This window comes from Pipra filicauda, unplaced genomic scaffold (genome assembly GCF_003945595.2).
Source record: "Pipra filicauda isolate LSUMZ 115617 unplaced genomic scaffold, ASM394559v2 scaffold49_size4853605_pilon, whole genome shotgun sequence".
NCBI lineage: Eukaryota > Metazoa > Chordata > Aves > Passeriformes > Pipridae > Pipra > Pipra filicauda.
Window position 1 is genome coordinate 3,069,714 of NW_024104642.1, and position 18,661 is coordinate 3,088,374.

The following is an 18,661-nucleotide window of genomic DNA, read 5'->3' on the forward strand; positions in this document are numbered from 1 at the left end:
GTTTGTAAACTGTAGCTTGCAGAGTATTAATCTCCACATTGCTCCAGTAAACACAGTGTTGTGTTTTGCATCCAGATTATAAATGCAGTAACCGATCTCTTCTCCAGGGCTTCGGAGGGCAGAACCGTGGAGGTACCATACAGAGGGGATGTGGAAAACACCATCCTGGACATCCTCGGGGGGCTGCGCTCCACCTGCACCTACGTGGGAGCTGCCAAACTCAAGGAACTGAGCAGGAGAACAACGTTTATCCGGGTCACCCAGCAGCACAGCCAGGTCTTCTCTTAGCCTAGGACTACGGGGCTGGAGAGAGGGGTGAGGGAAAGGAGCAGGAAGGGCTGCTGTTTTCCTTTGCTTTCTCCTCCATGTTGTGTTAGTGGCAAACTTTCCTCTCTCTCAGAATGACAGTGTCATAGCCATTGGAGAGGCTATGGCTGGGATTTGGAAGGGGAAGGGCATGCTATTAACACGGTGCCATTGGTTTAAAATGCAATAGCCTCATCTTTTATTGTTGTGCCTATCTTATTTTTTAATCAACATTTCTTTACCTGTTTTTTCCCTCTCTGATAAATAGCTGATGAAACCTCAATTAACAAGGAATTGGCTTGTACAAACGTGGCTGTTAATGCTTGCAGACATTCACACATTCCCTTTTTTAAGACTGACCTGTCAGCTACCACCACTTCTGGCAGTGCACCCTCTAAAAACTGCAGGCTGAGAAAGAAAAAGATGCAAGTAATTGCATGGAGAAATAAAAAATCACATTCTGTTAATCTTTGTTCTGCCCAAAGAGTGGGTGTTAGTGGCACAGCTGCTAGCCTGCAGAGTGTCAGAGGTGGATGAGGCCTGGCTACTGGTGGCTTCTTAACGTGATGGTAAAAATGCCAGATCTCTTTTCCTTCTCAGTTCACAGGGCTAGCATTGCTATTCTTACTTAAATCTCCCTATTCAATGGACTTGCCTCTTCAGAGAAGCTGGCATTGAATGTAGCAAACCCGTGCTGGCCCCCTGTCCCCATCTACGGAGATCATTCAGGAGAACACTTTTCAGAGCTTGCCTGCTTTTTTGTGAGTGCAGTTACTGAATTACCTGGGTTTCTGCTTTTACCTGCTCTCTGTGGACAGATTTTTAAGACATTAAAACTTGGAAACTGTAACCCACCAGGGGGGGTTTTCTTGCAGCCCTCCCTGTTTCCTTGCCTGTTCACATCCATTTAGCAAAGATGTACAAATGCTGTGCTGTGCATTGCCTGTGGCCAGGTGAAAGAGGCCAGAGAGATCAAATAGACTCTTGGTCATTTGGTACCACTCCTTTGCAGTCCTTGACACCATGGAAAGCAAAAGAGCTTTTGGCAGAACAGCTTGATTGATTGCAGGACACTGGCAGGCTGAAATGGAGTTAAAGCATTTGCTCCAAAGGCAGTAATGAATGTTTAAGACTCTGGGTAACACTTCAGTAAAGTGTAATGGCCTGCTCATTAATTGATAAATCACAATGAAATTTCTTTGGAAATACATGTTGCATCCACATGAATACTACAGTATCTTGTTATGGTAAGTGATGTAAAAGTGAGCACCAATGAATTCATAATGCTTGGCCACTTACCTTAAACTGCTGCTGAGATCATAATGTGGCTGATGTTACTTCAGTACTCCAGAGTCTTACTTTCCCCTCCTGTAGACGTCTGTGGAAAGTGGCAGGCTTCTTTTGAAAAGCAAAAAAGTGATCTGTAGAAAAAGGAATAGCAAAGAGAAACTCTAGAATTAAACTCATACGCTGGACTGCTCAAAAAGCCATGCACAAGGATTGGTACAATTGACCATGTCAAGGAGCAAATCTAGGCCACAAGCCGATCCCTGGTGATTTTGAACTGTGTTCTGCACATTAGAAAAAGCACAGAATATCTTCTAAATTGCCTGGTATTTTAAATGTCTTCCATTTAACATGTAGGACATACTTCTTAGTTGTGGGATGACCCCTTCCTCTGCTTTGGAGGTGAATAAGGGCCTTGATGTGAGCACAGGTTATGCTTGTGCTGGCTTTAAGGACTGTTTGTCCTGCTCACGTATCATAAAGAAATGTGAATGCAGAAGAGAAGCAGGCCTTATGAATACAGACCCTGATCTCTCTTCCCTCCAGCCTGGAAGCATCATGTTAAGAAGATGCCAGGCCTCTTTACCATAAACGCCGCCATGAGCCATATACTGCTCTTACCTGCACTAAGCCCAGAGTACAGGCAGTATGACCTCTCTGCATCAGTACGGCTGTAAGACATCACTCTTCCTTTATTGATGTGATGTAAAGGGTAGAGGGTACAAAAGACAGCAGACACCTCCTTCAGGAGTGGGGTTAGACCATCATGGTGCAGGCCTGACCACAGGTGGGTCTCCACACTTGTGCCTTCATATGTGGGAAGTGCAGCATTCTGCTGGTCTCATGCCCACTCTCACTAGCGCTTTTCTACTTTTTTTAGCTACATTTCTAAGTGGATTTAAGAAATACATATGCATATAAATATATATATATATTTGTAAACATTTTTTTAAAAGATCATATGCACGCCAAACTGAGCAGGTTCATGATGTGTCTTCAGAACAGTTTCTTTTCCAAAGGGCAGGTGATGGGGGCAAGGGGAGGCTGCCTCTCCATGGATGTGGTAGATGTGGAGCCCCTGCCCTGGGGCCACTCTTACACCTGCTTTCCTTCCCTTCCGGCACATACCTCTGATCAGTGACTAATAGGAAAGGAGAGGGATAGGCTAATTTTATGTTGTCCCCCAAATTCTTCAGGCTGTGAACAACATTGATGCCACGAATAGTGACTGATAAAAGTTTTGACTTGGGGTATTTGGTTTTCTGAATAGCAGCTCTTACCATCCTTTTGATAAGCAGCACATTTTCTTTCATTTTTTCCTCTCTCCACAGTGAGCAGGAGAGAGAAATGGGCTGCAGAATGGCTGAGCTGGTGGCATGTCTGCATCTTGCCCAATTGTATGAGTTTTGTTCAGGGATAACCCCCGACTATGTCAGCGCTCACCATTGACTCTGTACATGTCCAGCTCTCAAGCTGGAAAATGGGAAAAAAAAAAAAATGTGTCCTCCTTTAACACCCAGTTTTGTGCTGCAGTAGTTGCCCTTATCTTCATTTAGACCTAGGTCCTGTACCCTGCTCAAGCCCACTGCCACTCCCACAAGGAACTGAGGCAGAGGGATCTGGGAGCACACTATGCCTGGCAGGATGGTCCGAGCCAAGACCACAATCACTGACAAATGCCCTGTGCCATTTGTGGATCTACCTCACCTGCCCATCTAACCGGGTTCTTTGTTACTTGGTGTCCTTCTGTGGGAAATGAAATTTGTAAGCACTTAATAATGCTTAATGTTGAGTGATTCTGCATAACCAGGTCCTCTCTAACCCTACCACCCCGAACCCATCCTGTCTAGAGGAATGCTGTGAGTGTGATAGCCTGTGCTGTAGGCCAAGGTCATACCTGCTTCCCCCAGCCAGGCAATGGTTGAGCACCCAAGAGCAGTGTTGAGGTATGGCCCACTGGCTCCACAATGATTTAGTTTAACACACCAAAGACCTACAAGCAGGGATGCTGAAAATGGCAACATTACATCATTAAAGCAATGCCTGCTGAGTATGTCCACCTCTGGCGTCTTGAAATATAAAGAGACCTATAACACCTCTGCTGCTCCCAGTCCTACTCTGGAGCTGCCTTGCTGCAGCATCTTTCACAGGGTGGGCTCCTGCGAACACAACCTGGCTAACCACGACTGTCCTTGGGGAGGAAGGGCTTGGGAGGAAGGGCTTGGCACAGCAGCAACCTTGCTCACACCTGAGTGACTGTGTAATGGCTGTGAGGAGTGCACATGTAGCCCTCCTTGTAGGTGTGGGACCAGCTGTTAGAGAAGTGGGCCTTGAGCCAGCATCCTGACAGGTGCAAAACAAGCCACACAGGTCTCCATTCTGTGAAAGAAACACATGCCCATCTGCTCATTGGAACAGCCAGCCCCCATCGACCATGAGACAGAGGCTTTGTTTGTAGCTTAGTGCAGCTTTCTTCTCCCTTAGGGCATGGTGGGGTTTGAATGTAGGATGGGAACACCCTGTAAATATGGAGTGTTGTAAGCAGGGTCAGAAGATGCCTCTGTTTGCATTTGGGGGAGCTTTTCTCATACAAAATGTGCCTGTATCTTTCTTTCAGCTAGTCAGTAGTGGGGCTAGAAAGAATGGGGATAAGGAAGAAACAGCAGCTATTAGCCAAGCCCCACTGTGTCAGGACAGGGGCTGGCGGTTCTCAGTCAAGGACACAATAAGAGTTTGAAACCTTTTCTGAACAAAGCACTCCTACTTTATACCTATTGAACTCCACTCACTTGACAGACTTGCTGCTACAGCTTGCTGCCACAGCTTGCTGCCAGTGTATGTACAGTGTCTATCCATCACCTAGGGGATGGTGCTGTTTAGTTGCTAATACCAGTTTTATACCAGAAATTCTTTGCTGAAGGCAGGAGTGCTTTTGCAACCAGTGCCAGGTTTGGTCTTGTGATGAAGAGAGGGAAGGGGGCAAAAAGTAAAAAAAAACAACCAAGGCCCCAGAACAGCAGTTTGCCTTCCACAGCAGCCAGATCCAGCAGGTGGGAGAGGGTTGGCCCTTCCCTGTGGAATGGGAGCTGATGGGGACAGAGGGGCCAAAGCATGTCTCTGCTAGATGCTGGCACAGCTCCATACACCTAAACAGACCACGGACCACCCCCCTGCAGCCTTGGCTTCACTTGTGGTCACCCAGATGTTTAAGCGAGCCCTCCCCAGCATTTCTTTGACACAGTGTTTACTGGTTGAAGTTTTCATACATAAATAAGTAAATCAGAGTCCAAAAGTCCTTGGCGTTGCCTGCAATAACTGTGAAATGCTTCTGTATAATCTCCCAAAAAGAGCTGATGAGCATTCAGTGTTCCCCTGCCCTGCTTGGCCCTGCTGGGATGGCAGGGAGAGCAGTGCCTCCCACCCCTCTGCTGCGACACCCACGCGTGCACTGCGCAATCATTCAAACCGTTCAGAAGTTGTAAATGGAAAGTTTTTGTTATGCAATAAAGAGCTTCACTCTTATGGTCTGCAGAGGGTTTTATGGCCATGGATGGGTGGGTACCTGCATGTTTTGGCATTGTCGTGAATAAACACTCTCAAATGCATTGCCAGGGCACAGGGTGAGGGAGGGAAATTAAATTGGGCAAATTATGTCCCTAGGAAAGCTCTCTCCCATTTAGTCATAACTCATAAAGACAAAACACACGTTTGCAATTGGCACTGTTATTTTATTAGTACGAGTATACTGAAACAATAAACTTGTACTGGTATACAGACAATTTCTTTAAAACAATTTTGTTCAAATTTTGAATCAAACATTGTTTTATTATAATAATGAAATAATTTCTACCTAGAAAACCTGCAAGCACCATCAAAGAAAGGGACCATAAAATTCAATAAACAGACGCGAGTGTATCCTACAAATAGACACACCACCATTAGAAAATAGAATATGAATTCTTCCATTTTTTTTAATATTTGTTTTAAAAAAGCTAGTGCAAGTACAATATTTTACACTGGAATTACAGAGAGTATGCACGCATATGGAAAAAAGTTCTCCTGTCACGATAAAAGCTCTTATCTATGTCTGTATGCACTTAAAATCTTCTCCTCTTTTCAATAAGGTGCAAAACGTTATTCCCTCCCTATTTCTCCTTTGTACTGGCCATGTCAGCTCAATTTCTCCCCAACACAAAGCTGCAATATCCCTTTTACTGGGCCTACGTTAGGAACTACACTGGAAGTGTGATTTGCAACAACCCTCATTAGTAATACCAGACAATTTAAAAAAAAAAAAATTACTTTAAAAACTACTGCTGTAGAATGGCTGGACCTGACTCCGGCACGGCCAAGTGCCACCACCAGCTGCTGCCGGGAGCGGTGACATAGCTAGTACAAAATGATTTTCAGTAGCTCACCCGAACTGAAAAAGGTTGGGAAATTCCCCCTCCCCCACTTTTGTAACACTGTGAAAAGAACAGTGTTCAACAAGTTAATATATTTAAAAAAAAAAAAAAAAAAAAGGAGCAAATACATACATTAGTGAGTTTCAACATTAGCTGACTGTCGTGAAGAATTGTATCTATGCCTTAACAGATTAGTAATTTCGCGAAGCATCCAGCCCAGTGGCCAGGCTGAAGACACAGACTGAGCCACTCACAGCTGCCCCTGGCCCGTTTTTCCCTCAGCTGCCCAGATCCAAACCCGATGGACTGGGACAAGAATTCTGCAGAGCGTGTTCAAAGGAGAGTACCTGGGTCCTGGATTCTTAAAGCAAACACCAGGGTGGAATCCCCTCACCACCAGGTGGGAAGGGGCAGAAGCAGTGCCGCCCAAAGAAGCTGGTGGTCCCAACCCAGCTCCACCCTGGCCGAGGATCTGGGCCCTGAAGTTTCTGCCCATCAGCAATCCCACAGTACATCAACGACAGCTTCAACGAGTGACTTGCACTCGCTGCAAACAACACTTCCAATGCATACCTACTGCGTGGTCAAGGGAAAGGGCACAGGAGCTTTAATTGCTCAAAATAGAAACTAACAGAAAATTAACAACCTTGGATGAAGCCTCCATAAAATCCTCAGTGGAAGACTTGAGTCCTTTCATCTAACAACAAGAAAAAAAACTACAGAAACCTTAGAGACTGTTATTGTATAAATACTACCTGTTGGCTGAATGCACTTCACCGTAACACAGCTGGGGCTGGTTTCTGAGCACCCAACAGTCACTTGTACAGGGCGAGCATTTCTGCCCCATGTGCCTGCAGGAGCTGAAGCTTGGGTTACCTCCAGGGAGGGGGACGAGAGCAGCCTGAAACTTTGCCCGCTCCGCCCTGCCACCGGCTCCCAGATACCCAGCTCATTCTTTGGACAGGAAAAGGACCCCCTTCTCAGAAACTGCTTCAGGATCCTTTCCTTTTGGCTTCTGAAAAACATCAGTCTTGCCATCAGTCAAGACCATCACTGGAAACATGCTCTGTGTGACCAACTGCTCCCGGCAGCTCTGCCAGCAGTGGTGGGGGAGAGGGGCAGTGACAGGGGCTGGAAGGCCAGGTCGCCTCGGGTACCACTCTGCTGCTAGCGCTGGGCTAGGATCCCTTGTTACAAGCACTTCTTGTTCAGGGTTATACTCTTTGGATTTCATCTGGAACAGGAAGTGCTGAAAAAAACATGGAACAGCATCCCCAGAAAGAGGAAAAAAAACGGGACCAAAAGGCTCCAGGTGGAAACTACACAGGTTGTGCTCAGCTAGCAACAGCTCTCCACCCAAGGGCTGGCCTGGCCATGCCTGCTACAGGCACAACCAAGGCCTCCCTCAAAACCAGCCTTGACCTCTGGGCTGCCAAGGGCTCCCTTGGCACAGGTGGAAGAGACTTAAAGCCAAAATACAACTGGAGAGTGAGACTCTAGTTTTGCACAGTAGCCACCCTTTGAAGTGCCTGGTAGCTGCACTCAAGAATTGCTGCTCCAAGGTGTATTTTCAGCACAGGAATAAACAGTGTGAAGCATTGACTCCATTCCCCAGAAATGGGACCCATGTAATACGAACAGAAAATTAAACACAGTTGTTCTTTAAGAGCCTTTGAAGTAATAATTCTTCCTGGCCAGAGCCAATACAAATCAGATCATCTAGACATGACATTTGCTATATACAAAAAACATGTAACTTTCAACCTTTCTCTGCTTTTGTATTTAAAAACTTTTTTTTTTTACAAACAAGGTATGAAACTCACTGTTCAAACAGAGCCATCTCTTTTTCAAACACTGAATGAATCATTCCAACATTCATTTTTCTTTTGTGCAATTTTTTAAAACATTACCTGTACTCCTCAATGTGAGTGCTTCAAAAAAAGTTTCTATTTTTAATAAGCTTCTCAAATTAGGTTTACATCAAAAAATATTCCCACAAGGTATAGTGCTACAAGAAAAGATCCTATCAGTAAAGGTAACACATCTGAAGCGAGGTCGTCTATGTAAAAGAAATTGAACTCTGGAGTAGAGGTGTGCAACGTGTTTGGAATTTCCCTATGGACACAAAGCAAGGCTGTCCTCAGGACAGGGAATCAAGTGAACATGTAGGCATACACATAAAAAAATGCACACATACTCTATTTGTGTGCAGAGAAACACTTCTGCCTGGGGTTTGTGTGCATGTATGCATATCTGCATCAATAAATTCTCATTTTGCTATGTATTACAGGATTTGGGGGAGTAGGAGGGTTGGACAAACCAGAGGAAAGGAAATTACTGCCTCCACTCCGATGGTGCATTCCCCTTGCTTTTCACATCAGCACTGGCCAGAGCCCCTAGTGGACTCTGCTGCTACCTGTGATGATGGGGAGGGAAGAAATGGAAACTGTTTGTACAAGTGCATGCCCCATTTTGCCATTTGTCGAGTTTCTGGGACAGCAGAAGTGTTTCAACAGGCCAAATCCTCTCCACCCGCCCGTGGCTTCTGCCCTGGTGAACCCCGAGATTTTTCCAGCTGCCTGATTAAGGTCAGGATCTGGCCCTGACTGAACCACGCTTCAATTTCACAAAGATTTATACATCTGCTTTACAGCAAGTCCTGAGCAGCCTTTGCTGGCCAGCCCAGACCTCCCACGAGCACATGTGTAAGTGTTTGCAGAACTGGGTCCCAGGTCACGCAGAGCATTGCACCAAGAGCCCTCTTCTTTGAAATAACACTATTAGTGTTTAAAAATATTGACGATACAGGCTTTTTTTTCCTTTTTTTTTTAGCAGTTGCAAGAATTAAGAGAATTTCAGCATTTCCTTTTTACTACTGGCAACACACTGTAAAGTGATATAAATCTCTGCAGAGAGTGTATTTTCACGATAACCAACAGCTACAGTTCATGCTGAGCCTGCTGCTTTTGTATTGCAATCTAAGTGAGATCTACAACGTTTAAACCATGAGATGAAGGAAATCCAAACTTGTCTGTAACATTGTACATCCCTACTCCGGAGCAGTAAAAGTGCTGCTTCTGGTCACATCAGTGTACCACACATACGCCAGCCCCATCCCTGAGTAAAAGGTGTGAAAAGTTTCTAAATGTTCCTTGATTGAAGGGAAACAAGAGTAGTGATGTCACTTCCCCATGCCGAGAAAATGACAGGAACGACAGGTTGAACGAAGCAACAGTGGGACAAAGGAATTAAAGGAATGAAAAAAGGAACATGTGTCCCTCCCCTCCTCCCAACGTCTGTGTCTTCGAGGGAAAGCAAGCCTGAGGGCAACATACAAAATGGTAAAACAGGTCAACAGCGACTCCAATTCGGGTCTTGACCAGAGGACTCGAGGTAAGTGACATCAAACTCAAATTCCCCACAATGTGGCCTAGACAAACTGAAACAATGCCTAAGTTAAACGCTATAAGGAACAGTCACTTTATATATATAGATATATAGATAGATTAGATAGATAGATAAGACAGATAGATAATTTTTTTAGAAATCCCTATAAAGAGGTTCTTGTTTTATTTTTCTTTGCCCTGACTAATTTCTTGGTGATTGTATGCGTTTTGTTGTAAACTAAACAGGCCTGCTACAAAAAGATAGAAAAAAACGGACAAAAAGAAAACTACTGTTAGTTACTATTGCAAAGCGGCTGCCACGCAGAAGAAGCAGAGGCTGAGCTTCCTCCTTCGGCTTCCCCTCAGCATTCCTTTGCTTGCCGGTGGTATTTTGCAGTTGCCCCAAGGATCGATGGTGCTTCCTGGGCCTGGGGACTTGTTGCAAAGGATGCTCAGTGCCGGAGGGAGAGGCAAAGCCCCGCCTTGCAAAGAACTTGGGCCCCAGGAGGACTTTTCTCTCCCTGATGGGAGCCAGCTCTTGTCTGCGTGTTGTCCAGGCAGAGGGCGGCACTCGGCCGTATGGTTTAGTGCTACTCTCTGCCTGGATGTCATGTAGACATGAATATATCTTTTTTTTTACTTTTTTTTTCTTCCTGGATCTTTTTAAACATCAAACACAGAAAGGGTTCGTGTTTCTTGGGGCAAGGGATCTTTTACCCTTAGTATGTTTAGGGGTCTTTCTGAGGGGGGAGGACAGGGAGTTATTAATAGGGGGAAAAAAAAGATAGAAAAAGAATTCAAAAGAGAAAAAAAACAGGGGAAATCAGAAGTTGGTATGAGATCTAGCTAACACCACACGGGTGAGTCTAAGTTGGCACGTAAAGTATTGCACATCCTAAAAAGCCAAAGCATGGAAAGGGACAATTGTTTGGAAAGAACCAGTTATTTCAGAATTCCTCAGTCTGAAATACAAGCACAGAACTAATACATTCCTATTGCTCCAAATGTATTTATTTTTTTTTTTTTAGTGTTAGTTGAATAGATCCAGTCAGTTTAATAGCCCCTGCTTCCTTATTAAACACAAATGTGTATGGTTTTCTTGAGATTTCTTTTTTTCCAAGTACACGTGAAGTACAGAAATAGTGGTACAACTGTGAACTAAAATCTGTAATTCTTTTTCTTCCTTTACCACCAAAGCTTAAAAACAAAACAGGAAACAAAACAAAACAATAAATTGCAAGTGCCCTGAGCAGAGTATATGGAAGATTAAGCAACTTCTCTGAGCAGAAATATTAACAAATAAGCACTAACTAAGCTGTGTGATTGTGAGAAGAAACCCACTCAGCTATTTGGTAGCCTGCCGAGAGGTTAATAAAATTCAAGGAAATTCAAAAAACGTTTCAAGCTATTTTAAAAGTATTTCAACTTTTTGGTGCACCCCAGAATATGGTATAAAAACAATTAGGTCTGGTGTGAGCTAAATTTCAAGTAACAAGTAACAAGAGTCAAAGCTGGGGTATGGGGTTAACATTTCTTCTCTTAAAGAAAAGCACTGTATTTTAGGGGAGAGGGAAAACAAGATTTTAAATAATTTTTTTTTCAGTTTAGGTTACTGCACTTTTATTTCCTTTTCTCCCTATGAGTACAGCTTCTTCAAAACTACCTGAAGGATGCGAACTCGCCAACCAAAAACGACGACACGAATGCTTGCTCACGGAGGGCCCAAGCGCAATCCCAGTGAAATCAATGGGATCTTTCTAGAGGCAGCAACAGGCTTTAGCGCTCAGCCCCAATGTACTTCATACTTGCACCTCCCGAGGCTCGTGCAGGAGGTTGGGTGCACAGCACCTCAAAGGATCCGGCCCTACCTGGGGAAAGAAAAGACTGAACAGCATGAATCCCCCCCTCCTACTTGGTTTGTACCAAACTCTTGAAATGTCGCCTTTCCAATGGAAAATGATGCAATTAAAATAACAAATAATAATAAAATAACAATAGGTTTGTTTTCAAAACAAACAAACATCTTGCTTACTTATAGAAATGTTTTTTGTGGAAAACTCTCTCAGCAAGTCTGAAGAAAAATTCTCAGAGGTGTCCCGGTAGGACCTGGTTCTGTGTGGCAGATACGGTAGAAAGATCAAAAATGAACTCTGAAAGGAACATAACCCTATGAAATGGCCTAAAGCGTAGGCAGGTTAGTGAGTAATTGCTACATTTGTTTATGCTCTTTCAGACCCCCCCTCCCCACAACATTATTAGGTAAAAACTGCAGGAATACCACACAAATGATAAACTCAAGATGTGCAAATTGCAAGATTCTTTAAAGTCCATCTTTTTCAAAAACACTGGACAATGATTTTTTTTTCCTCTTTCCTTTTTCCTTTCTCTTATTTTTTTTTTATTATGTCAGCTCGCATATGCCTTTAACTCTTTCTCAAGCATTAAAGTTTAAAAAGTGCCTCCTATTAAGTAGTCCTTTGTGGACAATGACTGTCACATACTAATTCAATAATTCACATTCATCCCTTTGAAACCACATTAAAACTTTCAGCATCTTGCCTGTGAGAAAACTTTACATAGTTGCATGTAGTTACAGTGTTGAAGAGATTTGTTTGTTTGTTGTTGTTGCTTTCCGAGCAGATTAAAGTGATATACAGTACATACTGAGTGTTAGACCAGGATGCTCAGCAATAAAGTGTGAACAGCATTTTAAGTGCTTAAAGACATTCTAGGTTCATCTTCAACAGCGGATTCCTGTGTCACACCGCAATTTGAAAAAAGTGGCACCAGTTGTCCATAACCATGAACTAAAACCAGTACTAGAGTTAAAGACAAAGATTTGCAACCTAACTGCAAACAATGGATGCCTGTGATCTCAAAGGGGCAGTATGCGTCTACCTTGTGGAAGCAAATGTCAATGGCGTAACCCGGTCGATTTGTCTAACACTGCACAGAAACAGAAGTGAGCCTGAGCCAGGCACATCCACAGAGCCAGAGGCCTCCTCGTGCACACCCACACACACACCCACGACACACGCACGCACCCACCCACCACCCCCACCGCCATGAAGGAAAAACTTGCAGGGCGACCGGTGCAAGAGTCCGTACAGCCTCCCCGTCTGCTGACTCTGGGCAATGGAACTGCACTAGCAAGCAGAAAGGAAATGTGGTGTGGCAGTTGCTTTAGGAATAAAAATCAGTGCAGTCAGACCCCATGGGGGGAAAAATATATATATACATATACACACACACAAATATATATATATATATATATATAGTAGAGCCTTGAGTAAGAGTTGGCTTGTTGTTGAAAACATCAGAGACTGTCCGATCCTTTTCACTAACACCCATGGGTTGTGTTCACCACCTGGGGTGAGGAAATCTCTTCACCAACTCTCCATAGAGCGGCTGTCCCGCCTCGAGGTTAGCATGCACCCACACACACACACATACACGCACGCACGCGTGCACCCCACGTGTGACATACACCTCTGCTACAGTTCCCTTCTCCTCACCTCCCACCCCCCCCAAAAAAAGACTAGAACAGGAACCAAAACAACAAAACAAACAAACAAAAAAAAACCCCAAACACAAAAAAAACAGCGACAAAAAGAAAACAAAATCACAGCTGGACCCTGTCCTACACGAGGTGTTAGAAAACAGGAGCCATGACAACACATTCATTTCCACTAAGGGTGTGTGAAGCAGATACTGCCCCTTCCGTAGCTTTCGATAAACCTAGTCACTGACAAACACTTGTGGAAAAACATATGCACCAGTCTCCTGCATAATACCAGCTGCAACTATAACAACAAGGTTATAACATAAACCTAAAATAAGATGATAACATGTAAATACTGGGTTATTTAGTCTACAGTACAGTAATCTGGATAAAAATGACAAGGGATAGCCTAATTTCCTTTCCCCAAACAACTTTTACTTTCCTACGTTGGATCGACCTTCAATGCAAATCTTAACCTCCTGAGGAATAAAAGAAGGCTTGGGAAGAGTCAAAGGTGGCTCCTCTTCTGATTTCTCTAGTTTTCGTGTTTCGGGGGCTGACCACCTCCTCTTCCTCGTTGCCGGGGGCTTGCTGGGTTCTGTTTTGGTGAGCAAAGGTGCTGCAGGCAATCCTATTTTGTCCGGAAACTTCAGTTCACCATTCTCAGCTAACATCTGTGCGCTTCCCTGATTAATCCCGTTTTCCTGCTCCGCATACCTGTGTCTACTTCCAGCTAGACTGTCATTCTTTGAATGCTTCAGCAAGATACTAGCTGAGTCCATGGGCTGGCCCTTTTTAATAGAGCCATTCTTCAGGTTCTTGAGCGTGAGCGATATGCAGACGTCCCCCACCGAGAGTTTGGAGCATGGCAAATCAAAGAGCTGGCTGGTTCTCTCAGGGCAGCAGGATGACCAGCCTTGTCCAAATACAAAAAAAGGGTATTCTACCAAGACTTCCACGCTGACCTGCAGAAAAAGAGGGGACAACAGAGGGAGATAGAGGGAGAAAGAGGGGAAAGCGTGAGATCAACCCATGTGCCCTCACACATGTGCACAGCAGGCAGCGCTTGCCACAGGGGAGAGGGATAAAGCTGGAATTGCAAAGGTGCTGCTCAGTTCTCCAAAATCAGTACATTGACCACCAGATTTCAGGCCTGTCCTTGTCACACGAGTGTTAATGGTTTCTCTGAGCTCAGCGTTTCTTAACACAAGACCTCAGTGGGAATCAAGCTTTACATTTATCCAGACACTCAGAGAGGTGTAAGAAGCAAAACAGCTTTGGTGTCTGGCAAACTGTTCCCCACCATCCCTTTGTGGTACCTAGAGCCTGTAATCCAAATCTAAAGATCCTTTCCAACCAGAGGATGGCTCAAGGGAAGCTCTTAGTTCTGACACATGATTTCCTAAATGATCACAGGAGTTTCATCCTCACCTCTGCCCGAGAAAGCATACACTTACCACTGTGAAATAGCTGAAGACACGCTGAGTTCCAGGGGAAGGCTGTGAGTATGGTCAGAGTTGTAGCCATAAGAGCAGCCAGCATGAACCTGCCTTCCCTGAGCAGTCCTGTTACCAGTCCAGTTTCTTCCCTTCTCACATCTGGTCTTCTACTCTGCAGCTGAGTTCACCTCCTGCACTCCCTCAGGAAGAGGATCATCTCTCCTCCTCCTCCAGTTCCTGCACTGTGTCTCCTTTTCTGCACTGTGTCCCCTTTTCCCCACTTTAAAAAACACATCCAGTTAGGAATCCTATCTAACCATCTTACAAGGAGCTGCCATAGCCAAAACAGACCAACAACAGGTGCCCACTCCTCCCTGACCTTGCAAGTGCTGGGCCTTGAGGTCCCAATGTGATGAAACACCTAAATACTGACTTATCTTTGCATATGGCAGCAGTCCAGCACTCACATGTGTGGTGCTGCATCTATAGGCTCAAACACTTCATGTGGGCTCATGTGATTCACAACCCACAGGGCTGAACCTGCACCCTCTGCACACCACAAAGAGGGCAGGAAATTCTGACTAATACTTCTTTAAAATTTGGCACATTTTTAACTGCTGCGTGTAACACCAATGAGGTCTGCAACTGTAAGAGGGTGGCTTATGCTGACAACAGATATCCCCTGCTCTGCTCCCAAGGGCCTCATGTCCTCTGGAGCTCTTCTCAGGCATGGGGGCAGGATGCCACTTGGATTCTATAACCCTTATTTGGTAGGGGCGAAAGGGCAGAAAAACACCTGAATACATGTGCTCACCCCATTTCTGAGCCATTCAGGAGGCGTGTAGTATACCAGTTGCCTGGAGACCCTTCCCTCTCCAGGATCGTGGACTCACTTGAAAGGAACATCACACAAGGCTTGCGAAACCACCTCTCACCTTTGGAAACGAGTAATGCTGTCATACCCAGCATGGCTTTGTATCGTTAAAAATACTTTTCAACATTAAGGAATAGAAGCAGCCGGAGATGCACACTGCACTCCAGTGTCCCAGCACATCTGTTCATAATATTAAGTGAGAACCTTGGGATGAAGTTGCATGGCCTGTCTCACAGAAGAGGTTGGACTCTGACAGTACATCACCCAGCAGCCCTGCCACTTCCCTGCTAGTGCTGCTACCCTCAGAGGTGCCCTCCAAGCAGGGCCCGAGGTAGGCCCCCTCACAGCCCACCAGCTCCACAGCCCTTTTGAGCAGGAAATCTTGATCAGGGGTGTCCTACAGCTCAGAGACAGAGGTTGCAGAACCAGGAAATCAATGATTCCCATTGGATGTTGATGGTGCCTTTGACTGGTTAAGCCCATGCCATGCATGCACCAGCAGCCAACTGCAGTTTATGAGATGGTTGATTCTGTTGGAAAAAACCTTATCAAGTCTATAAATATATGCTATGTACTTCTGCAACTAGGCCAACAAACAACAGTGCATCTATTATCCTACCACTCCACCTGCCCAAAATAGTAAGTCAATGTAGAAGGAATTTCAAAAGGAGCAGTTTAGAAGTCTAAGATACCCCACACTGCATCAAATTTAAGCATATTAAACCTCTTCTGACCAGGCCTGTTTGACAACAACCAGCTATGCATGTGGCAACAGTGAAAAGGGACCTGACTATAGGCCTGGTTTAAACTTTGAATTATGGAGAAAGTGGGAGAGGTAACCCTGAAAACCCCATCTCTTTGTGATGCTGGATAGAAACACTCGAGCACCAGGATTTGCAGAAATATTTGGCCAGAGTTTGGGATCCTATTTCATATATATATGCATCTCAGTCTGGCTGGGGTCTAACTTGGAGAAGTAGTGAGTATCCAGCATCTCACGTGGACTTAAATGGAAACTTCTGTCTGCACAAGAGCTGTAGGCTTTTCTCCAGGCACGGATTATCTGGTGGACGCAGCTTTCTCCTTTATATTGCTATTTCTCTCCTCTTTCTTTCTTCCTTCCCTCCTACCTGCTGCATTGTTTTTTCTTTCTTTTTCTACTTTCCTGTCCTTGTTAAAAGCTATTTGTATCTCTGGGAATCATACATGCTTGTGTGCATCACCCTCACCAACACACAAGTTCCTCTTGATGTTCCTCATCGACACCCAAGTTCCTCTTGATGTGAACACACTTCCACCGCACCGCAACATCATGCTTTGGGGTTTTTTTAATGTAACATCCAAAACACTTGCCTGAACTGTCAATCACTGAAACAAATTGGTGGTGATCATGAATAACACAATAAAAATAAAAATGAAATGCCAGAATCTCCATGATCTGGTCATGGTGTGCATGTACCACGACTGATTTGAAATGGGCTCCCTCATGGATTATCAAGTCCTGTTTTATCTGGTTGCTTCTGGATTCAGCTAATGAGGGATTTGAGGTAATCATTCTCTACAAGCTATAGTAGTCAAGGACCTTTTAAGTGTGACATTTCAGTAAAAACACCCCCACATAATTTTTTCCTGACCACTGCATTAAAACACAAAAAATAATTTTAAAAGCTTCCTCCCCCAATATCTTGTCATGGTTATTGTAGGAGAGAAAGAAATTTGGAACTTGTTTACCCACTACTAAGATGATAAAGCAAGAAACCAACATGTTGGTCTTTCTTTCTTGAAGTACACTGAGACTCTACTGCAAGCTACATTTATATTTCTAGTTTTTAACACTGACTAGTGAAAACACCCAAAACTCTTCTACAGCAGCCACTGAATATCTGAAACTTTCTATAACCCTTTATAATTTTATTTCTCAGCCAAACTCGGTAGGCAAGGCAGGCAATTCAGACAGCTAGGAGCTGTAAGATCTAATGCCCAGAAAATACCCTTCTCATCATTTAGAAACACCAACAACTTTAGTCTTGGGCCTCACTGATGCAATCAAAATAACAAGCACTAAAGCAAAAAGTGCCTAATGAAAGTGTTTCATGTGAACTGTATTTTAATAAATGTAAACATACATTTTCCAATTAAGTGTTTTTCTCCATAATATTATTAAAATGTGATGAAACTAGGAGTGGCAGGCTGGAAACAAAGAGAAGGAAGTGGTTCTGGAAACAATGTGCAATTAAGCAGCAGAGCCCTCTGCTGAAGGCTTTGCTGCGGGTGCTGAAAGACTCCTCGGGCCCAAAAAACAACTGGGCAGTTCCATGGAATAGAAGCTCGCCTTCTCATAGAGAGAAGTCTCTGCAGTGCCATGCTCCCACACGGCCTCCCCTATTCAGAAACTGTGGGACCGCTAATGTTCCCCCCATCTCCCAAAAAACTTCCACTGCCTTCACAAGAGTGGATTTCCTGTGAGAGATTTATGGGGCTGTGGGCAGCACCTCGTGCCACAGGAACCACTCGCCATGACACCTGATCTGACTGAGCAGCCCCCCAGAGCTGCACCCAGCCCTGCTTCAGTACACTGTTACTGTAACAAAGGCAGTCAGGGCTTCAGTGTTGGGGGCTACTGCTCTCCACAATCACGCAATCCCATCATTTCTCAAGAGAAGCCACCTCTTGTCCAGAAGGCCACGGGCTGTCAACTTTATCACGTGAGCTTTATCATCTGCTGCACTCCCAGAATTCAGTAACATGCATCTGAAGACAGACCACAGCCACCCTGTCACTTGGAGACACAAGGACTTACTGTCCCATGACCAGGGGACACAGAGATCACATGATGAGAAGGCTGGGAAAGATGTCCATCTGCAGCAGAGAACTGAGTCAACATCTCTCTTTCTGTGCTGTTACAGTGCCAAAGATAATGAAAAAAAGAGCTCAAAGAAAAAGTAATTGGTCTGTGGGCATGCGGGGATGTAAGGGGATAACTAAACTATGACAGTCTAAAAAAATATACACTAAAGTAAACCAGACTAGTTAGAGCTACTAACTACATGCTCTAATAGGAGGTTTTGATCTCTAGAGGTTATGATTCTGTTTTTTTAAAAAAAAGGAAAATTAAAAACTGCATGTTCATATTTTCTTTTTAAACTATATTTTAGGAATGATTAGGAACTGAAATGTAGCATTTCAGAGAACTTATTTTTCATTGCCTGTGTGTTTTGACCTTAATATCAATGGGGGTGAATTACCGGCTTCTGCTTGCTCCTGGCAGCCAAAGAAAGGACAGGTAATAATGATGAAAGTCTTATTACAATAATAATATATGGAATTGCAAAGAGATGTAGATCCACTGGTCTTCTCTTTTAGGCAGCTTAAATGCAGAGGAGTAACAGCTGAACTTTAGGTTCTGTCCAGCTGATACTTACTTGACTTCTTCCTAATCCAGAGCCAGGATGCTGTGAAAT

At 44.3% G+C, this 18,661-nt stretch overlaps 2 protein-coding genes across 5 annotated transcripts in view; one reads left to right on the forward strand and one right to left on the reverse strand.

Moving 5' to 3' along the window:
* Positions 1-5,115, forward strand: part of GMPR (guanosine monophosphate reductase) — a 43,874-nt gene extending 38,759 nt beyond the window's left edge. The window contains exon 9 of the mRNA XM_027745060.2: positions 108-5,115. Within this exon, the coding sequence (XP_027600861.1) occupies positions 108-288 (181 nt within the window). The 3' untranslated portion in view covers positions 289-5,115. The remainder of the gene's footprint in view (positions 1-107) is intronic.
* Positions 5,116-5,300: 185 nt separating this feature from the next.
* Positions 5,301-18,661, reverse strand: part of ATXN1 (ataxin 1) — a 165,324-nt gene continuing 151,963 nt past the window's right edge. For all 4 annotated transcript variants that reach the window (XM_027745054.2, XM_039386683.1, XM_039386684.1 and 1 more), the window contains one exon: positions 5,301-13,852. In XM_027745054.2, the coding sequence (XP_027600855.1) occupies positions 13,322-13,852 (531 nt within the window). In that variant the 3' untranslated portion in view covers positions 5,301-13,321. The remainder of the gene's footprint in view (positions 13,853-18,661) is intronic.